General features: G+C 48.5%; 1 protein-coding gene across 1 annotated transcript in view; it reads left to right on the top strand.

Moving 5' to 3' along the window:
• The first annotated feature begins 4,708 nt into the window (after positions 1-4,708).
• The window catches only part of FGD3 (FYVE, RhoGEF and PH domain containing 3), a 120,207-nt gene continuing 107,162 nt past the window's right edge, over positions 4,709-17,753 (top strand). Inside the window, 1 exon segment of the mRNA XM_054076500.1 lies at positions 4,709-4,839. Within this exon segment, the coding sequence (XP_053932475.1) occupies positions 4,827-4,839 (13 nt within the window). The 5' untranslated portion in view covers positions 4,709-4,826.

Genomic DNA, 17,753 nt, shown 5'->3' with positions numbered 1-17,753 from the left:
TAAGGCCTCTGTATACAAAGGAACTTTGTATATTCAGTAGTGTCATATGATGGCAAAAGCACATGAGGGTCTCCCCGAGGATTACATCATCCAGAAGAGAGCACAACATGTATCTCTCACATGAAAAGCACATCAGATAAACCCCATGTATTTGCAAAGCCTTAGCTTTTTGGTCTCCAGTGTCTCATTAAATGTAGAGGAGGTTATTTTTACCCTCTTTAGATTTATCTTTCCTGGACATGCAATGATAATCCTCATTTGAATAAAAATCCTGCCATGACGGAGAATTAATTTAAGTTGAGAGAGCTCTTCTTATAGAAGAATTTTAATGAGATACGACAGGCGACTTTACTTTTTGGGGAGAGAAAGAAAGAGCAATTGTGTGAACTGCACTAACTGCTTAGACTGCATTTATTGACTCTTTTCTCTTATCCTGGCATCAATGTGCATTAGACATCAAGAGTCTGAAAATAATAATAAATACTCGACAATAAAGACCACATTCAATGGACATTGCCCAGTGCTTCCAGACTTAAAGGAAAGCAGTATACTATACCAGGTACAAAGTGTGATTTACATTTGCAAATAAGATTTAGTAAAGCTAAGACCTTAAGTTGCTCTGCAAGATCCATTTCAGTGCAGAGATTGCCAAGCAGTTTCAATCCTTTTTAACAGAAGCTTTGATTTCTTTGAGATTCAGCCTGAGAATGGCAGAAGCGACGGAAATGATGACAAGGAGGACTTCTTCCTCTTACAGCTTCCTTCGTAAGAGGCTGAAGGGAACCACCTCAGACGCCTGCGATAGTCAGGTTAGGAGGAGAGGGTTTAATGTAGCTGGATGTGCATATACAGCCTGCAACTCAATAGAATGTTGACTACAATGCTCTCGGTCAAGAGTCAGAAACCATACCGCAAAGCACAATCGTAGATTTTGTTGCTCACACTTTTAAAGGATTGAGCCCTCAGCTCAAGGAGGGCAAATTAAAATATTCAGAGGACATGTTCCAGCAAACACCTTTCTGCTCTAAAACCAAACCTGTACTGGTTTGCTTTTTGCTGGTTTGCTTTTTATTCTTTCATCTCCCTAGCAGAGCAGCAATAAAGAGCCCTTAAGCTTTTCTTTGTTGCTTATCTACTGAAACTGCTCTCTGATTCCAAATTATTTACCTCAGTTAAAGTGGCTTATTCTTAAATGTGAAGAAACATAGAATCATAGAACAGTTTGAGTTGGAAGGGACCTAACAGATCAACTAGTTCCCACCCTCCTGTCACGGGTAGGGACACCTCCCACTAGACCAGGCTGACTTGAACACCTCCAAGGATGGGGCAGCCACAGCTTCCCTGGGAAACGTATTCCAGTGCTTCACCACCCTCATAGTGAAGAAATTCCTCCATATGTCTAGTCTAAATCTGCCCCTCTCCAGTTTATACCCATTGCCCCTAGTCCTATCAGTGGAAACCTTTGTGAATAGTCCCTCTCCTGCTATCTTGTAGCCCCTTTCAGGTGTTAGAAAGTTGCTATAAGGTCACCTCACGGCCTTCTCTTCTCTAGGCTGAACAACCCCAACCCTCTCAGCCTGTCCTCACAGGGAAGGTGCTCCAGTCCTCGGATCATATTTGTGGCTCTCCTCTGGACCCATTCCAACAGCTCCATCTCTTTCTTATGCTGAAGATTCCCAAACTGGACATAATACTCCAGATGAGGTCTCACAGGAGAGGAATAGAGGGGCAGAATCCCCTCCCTCACCCTGCTGGCCATGCTGCTTTTGATGCAGCCCAGGACACAGTTGGCTTCTGGGCTGCGAGCGCACATTGCTGGCTCATGTCGAGTTTCTCATCGACCAACACCTCCAGGTCCTTCTCTGCAGAGCCACTCTCAATCACATCATCCCCCATTCTGTACTGAAATGGGAATCACCCCAACCCAGGTGTAGGACCTTGCACATGGCCTTGCTGAACCTTATGAGCTTCTCACAGCCCCACTTCTCCAGTCTGTCCAGGTCTCTCCAGATGACATCCTGTCCTTCCAATGTGGCAACTACACCACTCAGCTTGGTGTCATCTGCAAACTTGCTGAGGGTGCACTCAATCTCACTGTGTATATAATTGTTGAAGAATCTAAACAGCACTGGTCTCAGTACGGATCCCTGAAGGACACCAGTTGTCATGGGTCTCCATCTGGACTTCAAGTCATTGACCACTGTTCTCTGAATAAGACCATCCAACCAATTTCTTATCCACCGAACAGTCTACCCATCAAATCCATACCTCTCCAATTTAGAGAAAAGGATGTTGTGGGGGACCGTGTCAAAGGCTTTACACAAATCCAACCTAGACCTCCCCTGGTACAACTTGGGGCCGTTTCCTCTCATCCTATCACTTCTCACTTCGGGGAAGAGTAGGGAGTCCAGTCTCCAAAATGGTGAGTTGCATGTTAAATCTGCATTTGTATATTAATGCTTTGAGGTAGGATTTCAAAAGTCTCTTCAAGAAATCCAGGTTGGGTCATTACTGATAAATCTGCTTTCTCACTCTTGTTTACTAGATCCTACTCAGAGAGGTGGTCTAGAACAGCCGCTCCTTTTTCTCTGGAATAACTTCTCAAAAGAAATTCACTCTATGAATTTAATTATAAAACTGTTTTTCCACTCCACTATTGAAATTAACCCCAAAGTGGGTAATTCCATTATGGGGCCTACATCAAAGCCAGACACTTCAGGGGACAGATAAGGAGTAAAGACCAATTGCTGGGTAATAAAAAATAGACTAAGCACCAATGTAGTTAACTTCTGAATTTACTGCTTTGCATTTTTCCTGAAAGTAAATGTCTTTGTGAAAAGCTTTATACAGTTTCAATCTTTCAGAGATAGATTTCTTGGTAGATGCTTGCTACCCACTCCCTGTAGTGAGCAGCTGAAGATGCTTTATCAATGACCTGAATGAGGGGATTGAGTGCTCCCTCAGTCAGTTTGGAGACAACAACAAACTGGTCAGGAGTGTTGATTTACTCGAGGGGAGGAAGGCTCTGCAGAGGGACCTGGATAGACCAGATTGCTGGCAGAGGACAATGCGATGGGTTTCAAAAAGGCCAAGTGCCAAGTTTTGCACTTGGGCTATGACAACCCCAGGCAACACTCTAAGCTTGGGGAAGAGCGGCTGGAAAGCTGCCCAGCAAAAAAGGACCTGGGAGTGCTGGTTGACAGTGGCTGAACATGAGCCAGCAGAGGCTCAGGTGGCCAAGGAGGCCAAAAGCCTCCTCGCTTGGATCAGCCATGGGGTGGCCAGCAGGAACAGGGAAGGGATTGTCCTCCTGTACTTGGTGCTGGTGAGGCTGCACCTCAAATCCTGGGTCCCTCACTCCAAGAAAGACATTGAGGGGCTGGAGTGCATCCAGAGAGGGGGCACAGAGCTGGGGAAGGGTCTGGACCATAGGGGAGGGACCTTGGTCTGTTTAGTCTGGAGAAGAGGAGGCTGAAGGGAGGCCTCATTGCTCTCTGCATCTCCTAGGAAGAAGGTTGTGGTGAGGTGGGTGCTGGGCTCTTCTCCCAAGGAACAAGTGATAGGATGAGAGGAAATGGCCTCAAGCTGCACCAGGAGAGAAGTAGATCGCATATTAGGGGAAATTCTTTTACTGGAAGAGTGGTGAAGCACTGGCAGAGGCTGCCAAGGGCAGTGGTGTAGTCTCCATCCCTGGAGGGGTTCAAAGCAGGTGTAGATGTGACACTTCAGGACGTGTTTTGGTAGGCACAGAGGTGTTGGTCTGACAGTTGGACTGGATGATCTTAGAGGTCTTCTCCAACGTTAATGATTCCATGAGTCTATGGTTCTATGCTAAGTCTTGGCTCTCCTTTCTGTACGTACCTCAAGTTTGAGGCCAAGTTTTACCCTGGCTGCAGCTCACCCTCTGCGGAAGGAGCACGTTGCAGTGCGGGGCTAACACACTTCCTGTGAAGGAAAGCATCACCCATCGGCTCAGCCACCATGGCTCCTGGCACAACCTGGACCCTGGCCAGGGCACAGAGCAGCATGCTGGGGTTCCTGGTCCCACTCTCCAAAAAGTCCTGGAAGACTTGATGGCATGGGGTGGGTTTCTGGGAGGTTGGAAGAGGCTGGTTGGCAGAGGGGAAGAAGTTTGTACCGAAATTGCTCTCTGATGTGTACGTATAGGATGGGAGGCCAATTCGGAGCCATCACAGCCAAGGAAAACAGGCTCAGCGAGACTCGGCCACGCACTGGACAGCCATCCCAACAGCTGCACAGAGGAGCCTCTGGCTCTGATGGCAACAGCTGGTGTGGGAGCTTGAAGCTCAGGAAAGCCTCCTCATGGTACCATGGAATGGTTTGGGTCGGAAGGGACCTCAGAGCCCATCCAGTCCCACCCCCTGCCATGGGCAGGGACACCTCCCACTGGATCAGGGGCTCCAAGCCCCATCCAACCTGGCCTTGAACCCCTCCAGGGATGGGGCAGCCACCACTGCTCTGGGCAACCTGGGCCAGGGCCTCCCCACCCTCACAGCAAAACATTTCTCCCTAAGATCTCATCTCAGTCTCCCCTCCTTCAGCTTCAGGCCGTTCCCCTCACCCCATACCCGCACCCCCCGACCCACAGCTCGGCCGCAGCCCTCCCGCAACCCCCCTCTCCCCGGAGGCGGCTCTGGGCTCTCCCCACCCCGCGGGTCCCGGGGCGGAGCAGCAGCGCCCCCCGCCCCCTCCCGCCCCGCCGCCTGCGGGGGCGCCGCGCGGAGCGGCCGCGGGGTGAGGGAGAGGAAGCCCCCACCGCCCTCCGTCTCCTCCCACCCGCCCGGCGCGGCGCGCGGCGAGAGCCCATGGAGCCGCAGGGTGAGACTGCGCCGCGGGGCGGGGGGCGCGGAGGGGGGCGCGCGGAGGAGGCGGGGGGGGCGCGGGGCTGGCGGAGCGCGCGGGGCCCGCGGGGCAGCGCGGTGCCCTCCCCCCCACCCCGCTCCCCGCGCGCGGAGCCTCCCCGGCCCCATTGTCCGCGCGGGCCCGGCCGCGAGGAGCCATCACTGCTGCCCGAAGCGGCCCCTCGGCGGCGCGAGGCCCCACCACGCTGCTCGGTAGTCCGCTGCTCCCGCTGCCGCTGCCTCGCGGTGCTGCCCCTCTGCCCGTCGCTGCTGCCCCTCTGCCTCTGCCCATCGCTGCTGCTCTTCTCCCCTTGTCCATCACTGCTGTCCCTCTCCCTCTGCCCATCACTGGCGCCCCTCTCCCTCTGCCCGTCGCTGCTGCCCCTCTGCCTCTGCCCATCGCTGCTGCTCTTCTCCCCTTGTCCATCATTGCTGCCCCTTTCCCTCTGCCCATCGCTGCCGCTCTTCTCCCTCTGCCCATCGCTGCCACCCCTCTCCCTCTGCCCATCACTTCTGCCCCTCTCCCTCTGCCCATCGCTGCCACCCCTCTCCCTCTTCCCATCGCTGCCGCCCCTCTCCCTCTGCCCATCACTTCTGCCCCTCTCCCTCTGCCCATCGCTGCTGCCCCTCTCCTTCTTCCCAGCGCTGCTGTCCCTCTCCCTCTTCCCATCACTGCCGCCTGCTCTCCTCTCGTTGTTCCCTGGCAGAGGTGGTGCCGGCCTCTGGGCAGCCGGCAGTGCTCTGGGACAGCACCTTCAGTAAATGCAGGAGTAAGTTATGTAAATATATTTTTAGTTCTCCTATACCCACATAAAACCCGTTCTGTTAAAAACTTATTTTGGTAGGGCTATTATTAACTGCACAGATCAAATTTATTTCCTGCCAATCCATATTTAGGCACTTATGGAATGCCAAGTTTTTCTCCACTCTCTCCTTTTGAAATACCTTTTGGAGCTGTTAGTGCTTATAATGTAAACCATTTCTAGCTGCAAATTGGAAACCTCTGAGCCATAATGGTCTGTTGCATTTCACTGGCTGTCTCGGGTAAACCCTGCATGCAAAAAAAAGAAGGGGAAAAAAAAAAAAAGCTTTAAAACCCCTTATGAGATTCATGTTTAGAAAATTGGCTGCATACATCGTTACTGTTTTTTAAACCTTGGTACTTAAGTCACATTTTCCATTCCAAATGTGAAGAGTGGTTAAGCTATGTTAAAGGGATATACGCTACTTTCGTTCCCTTGCAAGCTTTATGGAATTCTGATACAAAGGAAGATGCCTCTACAATTTAAAAGGATCTGGGATGAACACTTCTCTCAGCGTCTGATACGCAGCAGCCCCAGAGCAGGAGAGACTATTTGTGATAGTTAATTACTAGAATTGGGTTTATTGTCCAAGCAGAGAGTTATGCAGAATGTAAATGGGCTGCATATGGTGACAAATACATCGATAAAAGTAGTCTTGCTTTCTTTGCAAGTGGTTTGTTTTTAATAGAAAGCTAGTTTTCACAGTGCCATTAGGATGTTTTAGTTGTTCATATTCCAACTAGCAGAGCTGTGTTTATAAACTCGTTCCCTAAAATAAGCAAGCCTGGTTTATTCCTGTTATAGCTCATTTGTGACCTAGTTCTTTACTTCGTAAGTCCCCTTACCTTAATAAAGCTACAGTAAAATGGTAAAAATTAAATTGGATTTGAAGGAATTCCTTCTTTTGAAGAAATAAATCCTTATTTTTTAAAAAACAGAAGTTCTGGAGAGGACTCTGATTCTTCTGAGGAATTTGAGCTAATCAGCTGGAGAAAAATGGCATGTAGCAGTTCTGGGACAAACTGGATTGAAGGGAGTGATGAGCCTGCAGTCGACTTTGTGGAGGTAGTAGACATGGACAGAAGTATCAGGATGGGGTTGAAAAAATGAACCTAAAAGACTGGGCATGTGGAAAGATCAAAGAAAGCCCATCCAAAAGCCCAGGTGTGTGATCTCAGCTGGCCCTCCTGAGCAAAGGCTGAGTTGAGTCCGTGATTCTCTGCCCTGCTTCTCGGGTAGGTAAAGGCTGGATCAATCCACGAAAGGTTATGCGAGTTCCAGACCTGCTGAAGTTCCCTGTGTGCTCTGGATCCAAGGCTGTTCAGACAATCTGACTTGTGTCACCTCCTGAACTACTGGGTACCAATCTTCAGTCCATTAAGCTTGGAAATGGGTCCTCCCACATGAGTTGTAGCCTGCAGGAGCAGTGATACCTGTGTTAGCAGGCTCTCTCTCCATTAATCACAGAAGGAGCCAGGGCACTCACATTGGGTGCTTGTAGATAGGTGCTACGAGTGTCCCAAGGTGTGTGTGAATGTGTAGTTTTGTTGACCGTGGTTGTCTTCAGTCAGAGAGTTATTTCAAAGTTAAGTACCTGGAGCATCAAGACCTACCAGAAGTCTATAGAGGCTAAGCTTGCTTGCTGTCATCACTTTGATCACTACCCTGCTTGTGTAGTCCTGGCTGGAATCATTCATGAGTGGAGCTGGAGTTGCCAGTGTTCAGTCCCCTCTGGTGCAGCTACTTGCATTTACATGTACGTCTAGGACTCTGGCTGAAAATGAAGTCAGGGCTTGCTCTTCTTGGAGGAGCTCTGCCTCTTTCCAAAGAGATGCAGATGCAGGCCCTTTCAGGTATCTTCTGTGGAGATGGAGAAGAAAGGTTGTCCTTTCCTTAATAAAATCTGGTGTGGTGTAGTAATGTTTCAGGGTATACTGAGTTCTTGTAGATGTCCCCAGAACTCCAAAGGTTGACTGAGGTGATAGTATGCAAAGAGATTGGGAATCCACAGAATTGCAGAATGGTTGCAGTTGGAAAAGTCCTTTTAAATCATCAAGTCCAGACATTGATCCAGCCCTGCTAAGTCTGCCACTAGACCACGTCCCGAAGTACAACATCTGCTTATCTTTTAAACACCTCCAGGGATGAGGTCTCAACCACCTCCCTGGGCAGCCTCTTCTGATGCTTGACAACCCTTTTAGTAAAGAAATTCCTTTTAATATCCAACCTCGTTCTCCCCTGGTGCATCTTGAGGCCCCTTGTCCTGTCACTGGCTACCATGGAGAACAGACCAACCCCGACCTTGCTACAACCTCCTTTTAGGTAGTTGAAGAGTGATGAGGTCTACCCTCAGTCTTCTTTTCTCCAGACTAAACAACCCCAGCTCCCTCAGCTGCTCCTCATAAGACTTGCACTCTAAACACTTCACTGGCTCCGTTCCCCTTCTCTGGATGCTCTCCAGCATCTCAGTGTCTTTCTTGGTGTGAGGGGCCTGCCCAAAGCTGAACCCAGGATTTGAGGTGTGGCCTCACCAGCACCAAGTACAGGGGCAGAATCGCTTCCATAGTCCTGCTGGCCACGCTATTCCTGATGCAGGCCAGGATGCTGTTGGCCACCTTTGTACCTGGGCCACTTCTGGCTCGTGTTCAGCTGACTGTGAATCAATCACCCACCCACAGGCCCTTGTCCACCAGGCAACTCTCTGGCCACTCCTCTCCAAGCCTGTAGCACTGCATGGGGTGGTTATGACCCAAGTGCAGGACGTGGCGCTTGGCCTTGTTGAACCTCATAGCATTGGCCTTGGCCCATGAATCCAACCAGTTCAGGTTCCTGTGCAGAGCTTGCCTACCCTCTGGCAGATCAACACTCCCACCCAACTTAGTATCATCTGCAGACTTACTGAGGGTGCACTCGATTCCCTTATCGATGTCATTGATAAAGATAGTAAACAAAACTGGCCTCAGCTCTGCACCCCGGGGAAAATGACTTGTGACCGTCCTCCAGCTGGGTTTAACTCTGTTCACCACAACCCTTTGTGCCTGGCCATCCAACCAGTATTTTACCCAGTGGAGTGTATGCCCATTGAAACCTTGAGATGCCAGTTTCTCTAGGAGAATGCTGCGGGAGACTGTCACGACCAACACACAGCTTGCTACAACCTCCTTTTAGGTAGTTGTAGATGATGTGATTAATGCTTTGTCTCCTCTCTGACTGTACAAAAGTTTCTAGTAAAGCGGTGAACTTGTAAAATGCCTTTTAGAGATTTGATAAGACAGGAGAAAATGGCCTCAAGTTCTAGGATTTGAGCTGTTTGATTGTGTAAATGTTAACTTGTCTGAATGGAGTGAATAGTGTGGCAGGTTAACAGCAACAAATACTGTGGGGTTCATTTGCTGGTGTTATCTAATTTTAATGTAAAAATGAACATTTCAATTGAGAGACCTTGATTTACAATTCTTGCATAATGATGAATATTGATACCATTTGCAGAATATGTCTCTTAGTCCAAATTTTCCAGACTAGTTGAAATTTCCTTTTAAGTAAAAAAATAACTTCATATATTTTTCACATATGGAAGCAGAGAATTTGGGATAGCCGGCCTGAGAAAAGGTGGACTGAGGTACAAGTGAGGGAGAGGAGAGAGGAATGATGGAGGAGTATCGCTGAACCCCTCAGCTAGCTCCTTCCGTGATGTGGCAGCTCTCCAGCCATGCTGTGTATCCACCACCAGCTTTCAGGTCTCTCGTTTTCCTGTCCTCTGCCAGCCCCTTCCAACTCCCTGCCAAGTACCAAGCCCCGTTTCCCCGGGCACAGGATACCAGACCTCCACTGTGAAAACCCACTGTGAAATTGGGAGTAGATGTTTGCAGACCAGGGTTGCGTCCTCTAGAGCATACGGTAATGAGAAGGCAGGCAGCCAAGGCACCCTGTACACTGGCTGGTTTGGAGGTTACAAGCAGTGAAATTTGAGAAGGCCTTTGTTGGTGAAACAATAGTGGAGGTGCACTGGAAAGTGCTTCCAGTGAAACTTCTTGCCCCTCCCTCGACACTCCCCTTCCGATTTCCCAGCCGTCTCCCAGAAGCAAGGTTTAGCATGACTCTATTAGCATTTTATGCTTTGCAATGTCTTAAAATTTTATGAGCCTTTGAATTTTATTTCGCAGTTCGTGGCTTTTCCCTTTCTCCATATGGGCTGTCATGTGGAGTTTCTGCTCCTAAGGCACTGCCTGTGTGCGTTACTTTGGTCCCAGGCGAATGCTGTAGTATTCAGCACAGAGAAGCAGTGTTTGTGCATGGTGTCCTCTCCTGTAGGACTGAATGAGCAACAGCCCCATGGTCATCCCCGATCCCTCACTGGGATGGCCTGGACTTTCTTCAGCAGTCACCATGAACTCCTATGAGAAATATCCAGGTTGCAAGGTTGTCGTCTGGCTATTGAGCGTAAATGGCATTATTTAAAGCACATTGCCGCTGTGGTTTCTGACTGCTGCCTCTCAAGACGGTGTTCTCCTCACTTTTTCTTCTGGTGTCACTGAGTTGTGTTGCTATTTTTGTCTTTCTGTGAACAGCAATTATATGTCAGAGTTTATTGGTATTGTCCACTTCCTTGTTTTCTGGGTTGCACTTTTCTTAATATTTGGCCAGACTTAAGACCCTGGTGTGGGACAGAAAGCCAGAGATTTAACTGCAGTGGAAGGGTGGGGCGGGGACCTGGGCAGGAAGGTGGAGGAGAAGGGTTTGTTTTTATGGCATAACCTCAGTTGTCTCCTGCAGGATCCCCCTGCAGGGGTCTTGGAGTGCTCAGAGAACTGCTTTCATCAACTCCTCACCTCCAGCAACTCCATTAACAGAAGATCAATGCTCCTACCTCTGAATAATGCTTCTTCTCTCCCTCCGTCTTTCTTCTCTCCTTCTTTCTTCTCTCCCTCTGTCTTTCTTCTCTCCCTCCATCTTTCTTCTCTCCCTCTGTCTTTCTTCTCTCCCTCTTAGAATCAAATATGTTTCGGCTGTGAACTCTAAAAACCCTTGGCTCTTTAACAGTGGACTGTCAGCATAAAATAGTTGCAGAAGTGCTGAAATGGGATGATTCTCTTGCATTAGGACACTGCCTGCATGTTGTAATGGGCATTGGTGGTGGGACTGGGAAGTCCAGGCTTCTTCTCCTGTGGCATCCTGAGAGGCTGTTTGGATAGACTTCTTGGGTTTCACTGTGTGCTCAGGGTGGGCATTAAAATTCTGGAGTATGTGTCTCAAGTAACAAGTGGTAGGACGAGAGGAAATAGCCTCAAGTTGCACCAGGGGAGGTTTAGATTGGATATTAGGAAATACGTCTTCCCTGACAGATGCTGCCCAGGGCAGTGGTGGAGTCTCCATCCCTGGAGAGGTTCAAAAATTGTGCCGTGGCACTTGGGGACATGGTTTAGCAGGCACGGTGATGTTGCTTTAATGGTTGGAGTGGATGATTTTAGAAGTCTTTTCCAACCTTAATGATTCTATGAATTGAGATTCTTTGTCTTGAAGAAACGTGTCAACTGTTACCAACTTTTGTGTCTTAAATGCTGCTGACTTTTTAGAGAGCTCACTGTTATTAGAAGAAAGAATAACTATTTCTAATTATAATAACTATTTCTATGATCACAGAATCACAGAATCACAGAATCACAGAATCACACAAGGTTGGAAAGGACCCATTGGATCATCGAGTCCAACCGTTCCTAACACTCCCTAAACCATGTCCCTAAGTACTTCATCCACCCGTTCCTTAAACACCTCCAGGGAAGGCGACTCGACCACCTCCCTGGGCAGCCTGTTCCAGTACCCAATGACTCTTACTGTGAAGAATTTTTTTCTGATATCCAACCTGAACCTCCCCTGACGGAGCTTCAGGCCATTCCCTCTAGTCCTGTCCCCTGTCACTTGGGAGAAGAGGCCAGCTCCCTCCTCTCCACAACCTCCTTTCAGGTAGTTGTAGAGAGTAATAAGGTCTCCCCTCAGCCTCCTCTTCTCAAGGCTAAACAACCCCAGCTCTCTCAGCCGCTCCTCATAAGACTTGTTCTCCAGCCCCCTCACCAGCTTTGTTGCTCTTCTCTGGACACGCTCCAGAGCCTCAACATCCTTCTTGTGGTGAGGGGCCCAGAACTGAACACAGTATTCGAGGTGCGGTCTCACCAGTGCCGAGTACAGAGGGAGAATAACCTCCCTGGACCTGCTGGTGACCCCATTTCTGATACAAGCCAAGATGCCATTGGCCTTCTTGGCCACCTGGGCACACTGCTGGCTCATGTTCAGTCGGCTGTCAACCAGCACCCCCAGGTCCTTCTCTTCTGTGCAGCTCTCCAGCCATTCTTCCCCCAGTCTGTAGCGCTGCATAGGGTTGTTGTGCCCCAAGTGCAGGACCCGGCATTTGGTCTTGTTAAACCTCATCCCATTGGTCTCGGCCCAGCAGTCCAGCCTGTTCAGATCCCTTTGCAGAGCCTCCCTACCCTCCAGCAGGTCGACACTTCCTCCCAGCTTAGTGTCATCTGCAAACTTGCTGAGGGTGCACTCAATGCCTTCATCCAGGCATTGAGTGCACCCTCAGCAAGTTTGCAGATGATGGTGTAACTGCAGCAGTGGACGTGGGTAAACACACAAATGTGATCTGTCTGGACTTCTGTAAAGACTTTGACATCGTCCCTCAACAACATCCTTCTCTCTAAATTGGGGAGATATGGATTTGATGGGTGGATGGTTTGGTGGGTAAGAAACTGGTTGGATGGTTGTATTCCAAGAATAGTGGTCAATGGCTCAAAGTCCAGGTGGAGGTCTGTCACAAGTTGTGTCCTCACGGGTCCATACTGGGACCAGTGCTGTTTAATACCTTTATCAATGATATTGACAGTGAGATTGAGTGCACCTTCAGCAAGTTTGCAGATGACTCCAAGCTGAGCGGTGTAGTTGCCAGACGGGAAGGATGGGATGTCATCCAGAGAGACCTGGACTGACTGGAGAAGTGGGGCTGTGAGAACCTCATGAGGTTCAACAAGGCCAAGTGCGAGGTCCTACACCTGGGTTGGGGCAATCCCAGTTTTCAGTACGGGATTGGGGTGGATGATGTGATTGACAGCAGCCCTGCAGAGAAGGTCTTGGGGTGCTGGTGGGTGAGAAGCTCGACATGAGCCAGCAATGTTGGCCCAGAAAGCCAACCGTGTCCTGGGCTGCATCAAAAGCAGTGTGGCCAGCAGGGCAAGGGAGGGGATTCTGCCTCTCTATTCCTCTCTTGTGAGACCTCATCTGGAGTATTGTGTCCAGTTCTGGAATTCTTAACATAAGAAGGATATGGAGCTATTGGAACGGGTCCAGAGGAGGGCCACAAAGATGATTGGAGGGCTGGAGCACCTTCCCTGTGAGGAGAGGCTGAGAGAGTTGGGTTTGTTCAGCCTGGAGAAGAGAAGGCTCTGAGGAGATTTTATAGCGACCTTCCAGTACCTGAAGGGGGCCTACGGGAAAGCTGAAGAGGGGCTATTCATAAAGGCTTGTGGGGACAGGACAAGGGGCAATGGGTAAAAACTGGAGCGGGCCAGATTTAGACTGGACATTAGGAAGAATTTCTTCACTATGAGAGTGGTGAGACACTGGCACAGGTTTCCCAGGGAAGTTGTGGCTGCCCCATCCCTGGAGGTGTTCAAGGCCAGGTTGGATGGGGCTTTGGGCAGCCTGACCTAGTGGGATGTCCCTGCCCATGGCGAGTGGGGTTGGAACTAGATGATCTGTAAGGTCCCTTCCAACCCAAACTGTTCTATGATTCTGTGATTCTATGGTTCTAAGGTTTTCGGTTTCACTTCTACTGAGGTTTCAGCTACTTTTAAATATGTTGGTATTATCGACTGCTGTTTTAAAGCAAGCTCCTAATGTTGACTAAGAAGCTGTCATCAGGCAGTGGATGGAGGAATGTACAACCCAAGATCTTCAAAACTGTTGTTAGTGTTAGGAAAAGGCATCTCTTGGGATGATAGAATTTTCAAAGCCTTAACAGAGAGAAAGGGAGCAGACCACATGCTGTGAGAAGCGAGGAGCTGCTAGGTTATATTATTGGTTCCCGTAAATAATTACATTACTGAAATTATCTTTTAATATGCTGAAGCGTCTCCTTTTGAAAGATAATTCTCGTTCTTGGCTTTCTTCAGGTTCTTGGATTTCTTCAGAGATTGATTTGATGCTGCTTCTTAGAAACTCTCTGGTTCAATGAATATTCAAGGAGAGAATATTTTTATGCTGGACTGCCGAATGAATTAATTGTGCATTGTATTTGCTTTTTTCCTCGCCATATTTTGAATATTCTGTTGCTAAAGAGTCGCTGTTTTAAGTGTAGCTACCTCTACTACTAATTTACAGTACTCCTTGAGCTGGTTGGTTAATGTGAAAGGCTAAAACACCGACAGTGTGGACTCTGGCTGGGTGTTAGGCTGTCCTTGATCAGAGCGCTGGGTACAGAACACATTGCTGTGTGTCATTGGGGCAATCCAGATGGATTCCGGGAATGGGGCAGGCACCACTTCTCTGGGCAACCTGTTCCAGTGCCTCACCACCCTCACAGGAAAACATTTCTTCCCAATATCTCATCTAAACCTCCCCTCTTTCAGCTTAAAATATGTCACTTGGATGCCAGAGGCTTCTTCCTTTTATTTCAGACTCCTGAAAAGCAGGCAGGTGTCTGACCATAATGAAGGAATTTAACACTGGGCTCTAGTTTTCTTAAACTCTTGGCCTCTTTTTATTCTTTCTTTTTGTGCTTGCAGACCCTGAGCAGAAATTCTGTCTTGGTAACTTAACCCTGAGCAAATATTTACATTCATGAGATTCTTGCTACTTCAGCAATCATTTTGGGCCTTGAGGTTAAAACAGGGTGAAAGTTACTGTACCAAACACTGGCGCTGGGAACAGAGTGGGAAAGGGAATTCAGAAAAAGCCTTTGCATACGGTTTTACCATGTTTGGTAGGAGCCCCCTCTTTGGTGTATTTTGGTGGTCACTCCACAAATGTTGCTCTGTTCCAGAATGAGGTTTGTGGAGATGCCGTGTTTTCTGCTGCTGGCCCCGTGCATCTGATGGGCACTTGTGATACAAATTTCACCCACATCTTCAAAACAACGTTTGTGTAAAAATCTGAAGCGAATGGAGTAGTAGAGGGTATGATTGTGGTGGAAGAGAAGGGAATAGTGCTCCTTCAAGGAATACTCCTGAAAGGAATACTTTACATACTCCTTCCAGTACTGGAAGGGGCCCTGGGAAAGCTGAGGAGGGATCAGGGAGTGCAGGGAGAGGATGAAGGGGAAGGGTTTTCAGCTGAAAGAAGGGAGATTGAGATGAGATCTGAGGAAGAAATGTTTTTCAGTGAGGGTGGGGAGGCCCTGGCCCAGGTTGCCCAGAGCAGTGGTGGCTGCCCCATCCCTGGAGGGGTTCCAGGCCAGGTTGGATGGGGCTTGGAGCCCCTGATCCAGTGGGAGATGTCCCTGCCCATGGCAGAGGGTGGAACTGGGTTGTCTTTGAGGTCCCTTCTAACTTAATCTGTTCTATGAAAAAGTGGTGAGTACAATGTGAAAAACATGTAAAGGAGTGTGGGAAGAGATCCCGAAGAAAGAGTTTGAAAGTCAAAATTAGTTACGAAATCTGAAATTTGTTAAAGGGAAGACCTATACAAAACACTGTTGGAAATGAACCTGTGGGCACTGCTGTCATAAAGGAAAGGACCTGCAGAGTACAGAACAACAGAGAAAGTGAGGCTAAATAAGGAGTGATCTCTCCAAAACCAATAGACAGAAATTCCACCAGATTCCAGCCTCCTGGGTTTTTGTTTTCTAGTTTTTACCATTGTCATTCAACTGTGTTCCTTGTGCTGGCTCCACCATGTCTGGGAAAGACGGCAGATGACAGCGAGAGTCTGCCAGCGAATGTGACTCTCTCGCTTCTTGTGAGGGAACAGGCAGGTTCTTAGCAGCAGCCAAACACTGTGTTAGCCCCTTCTCCTCAGCCAGTTGCCAGTGTGATGTGTGGGGCTGTGATGGGAGCCCGATGGCCGTGGGTCCAGCCATTGGGCTCCATCCTGCAGCTGCAGTGTTGGTGCAAGCGAGTGCAGAACGCATAAGTCAGCGCAGTGGGTGTGTTGTATTCCCTCTGAAGTCAAACAGAAACAAGGGTTGTGCCCGCCAGCTAAGCTTGCACTGTCGGCTGACACGGCTCTGCTGGAGCCATGGCTGGGTCTACGTTCACTTACCTGGATTAAAGGGCTGGCCCCAGGCTGTAACAGCTGGAATTTGCATGTTGGGACTGTTACTGTTTGCATTGAAGTAGCAGAGATGGTTTTTCTATTTAATTTTTTTTTTTCCGCTGTATGTTGAATATCTGCAAAACCCTGGGTTGAGGGTGGATGGATTTTGCCTAGAGGAAAATCGTAGCCGTTCCAATTTCCTGCTGGAGCCAGGTGTACCACCTCCATGCATACTCCTGCCGGCTGCGGAGTCTTTCCCTCACTGGGAAGTTTCCAGTGGAGAAAGAAACAGTGCTGCCTGCGGAGCCCCCTGGCCTGTTTCACTGATTCTGTTGGGATGCGTACAGCCTGCTTCTCTGCTGAGAAAATGCAGAGGCCAATATCGGATCTGGGGCAAGCAATCCTCCCAAATCATTATGCACTTGAAACTTATTTCTGTTTTCAACTGAAGCGAGTCCCTGCTTTGCTTTGCCACTCCTAGTTCACTGACAGAGATGCAAGTGTGCACGGGCCCCTCAGTACAAGAAGAACATTGAAGGGCTGGAGCGTGTCTAGAGAAGGGAGTGGAGCTGGGGAAGGGTCTGGAGCCCAGAGGTTGTGGGAGCAGCTGAGGGATCTGGGGCTGTTCAGCCTGGAGAAGGGGAGGCTGAGGGGAGACCTCATCGCTCTCTGCATCTCCCAGAAAGCAGGTTGTGGTAAGGTGGGTGCTGGTGTCTTCTCCCAAGTTACAAGCGATGGGATGAGAGGAAATGACCTCAAGTTGTACCAGGAGAGGTTTAGATTGGACATGACAAAATTTCTTTCCTGACGGAGTGGTGAAGCTGTGCCAGAGGCTGCTGAGGGTGGTGGTGGAGTCTCCATCCCTGGAGGAGTTCAAAAAATGTGTGACCACTTGGGGACAGAGTTTGGTAGGCACAGTGAGGTTGCGTTGATGGTTGGAGTGGATGATCTTAGAGGTCTTTTCCAGCCTTAATGAGTCTAACGATTCTAGCGAGTGGAGAGTAACGTTTCCTAAAAACAGCAAAATGAAAGAAATTAATTGAAAAGCTTGTCTACTCCATATTGTCTGGAGTTGTTTGAATTGGGTCATTGGTCTGAGTTATGGTTGCTTGGTTTTGATGGTTGTGCAATTACTTCACTCCGAATGCAGAACAGATGCTTTTCTTATTCACTTGAAAGTATAGTCTAATTTTATTTTTATTATTATTTTTTATTTCCCGTGCCATTCAAGTCCCAAAAGTTGTTTTAAAAACTGCTAATAATCTTGTTAGGACAAAGAAACTGTGGAAGTGAAATGTGAGGTTAAAGCAGCTGTTGTGTTGATCATCCATCTAGTCCAGGGTTCAAGCTCTGCCCCTGGAAGAGGGTGTGAAGAGCTTTGTAGCACATAGTTATGGAATAGCTAGCACCAAAAGGTGGGTTTGTTTTTCTTTTTTTCTTCCTCCTTCTTCCCCTCCCACCCAATTGTTTAAAAATTGGATTGTGTCTTAAAGCAGGAGAGTTCATAAACTCGCAGAAACTCATGGCCTCCACTGAAACATGAGTTTTCTTGTGGGTGGTAACAGATCCAGGATTGTTAGTGCATATTATACAAAAAGTGTTCATTTTTACTTGCTGAGGAAATATATCCAGAATGGTGCCACTGTTTTACTTGTCTGTTTGAAGTGTTAAGGCATTGTATTTTGACAATACACTTGGAGAGGTAGCGGATGTTTGGCCCTGCTGCTGTTTGCACAGGCGAAATATTGCATTTATAATTTAAGCTGACTGTCTCAAAGCAGAGAGGAACCTGTAGATAAGTTGTCTCCAGCTGTGCGCACCATCTTGATGCTCCCTTTTTTCT

Source organism: Cuculus canorus, chromosome 11 (assembly GCF_017976375.1).
Source record: "Cuculus canorus isolate bCucCan1 chromosome 11, bCucCan1.pri, whole genome shotgun sequence".
In the NCBI taxonomy this organism is placed as follows: domain Eukaryota; kingdom Metazoa; phylum Chordata; class Aves; order Cuculiformes; family Cuculidae; genus Cuculus; species Cuculus canorus.
The sequence above is the reverse complement of the archived record's forward strand: the minus strand, read 5'-3'. Positions and strand labels throughout refer to the sequence as shown.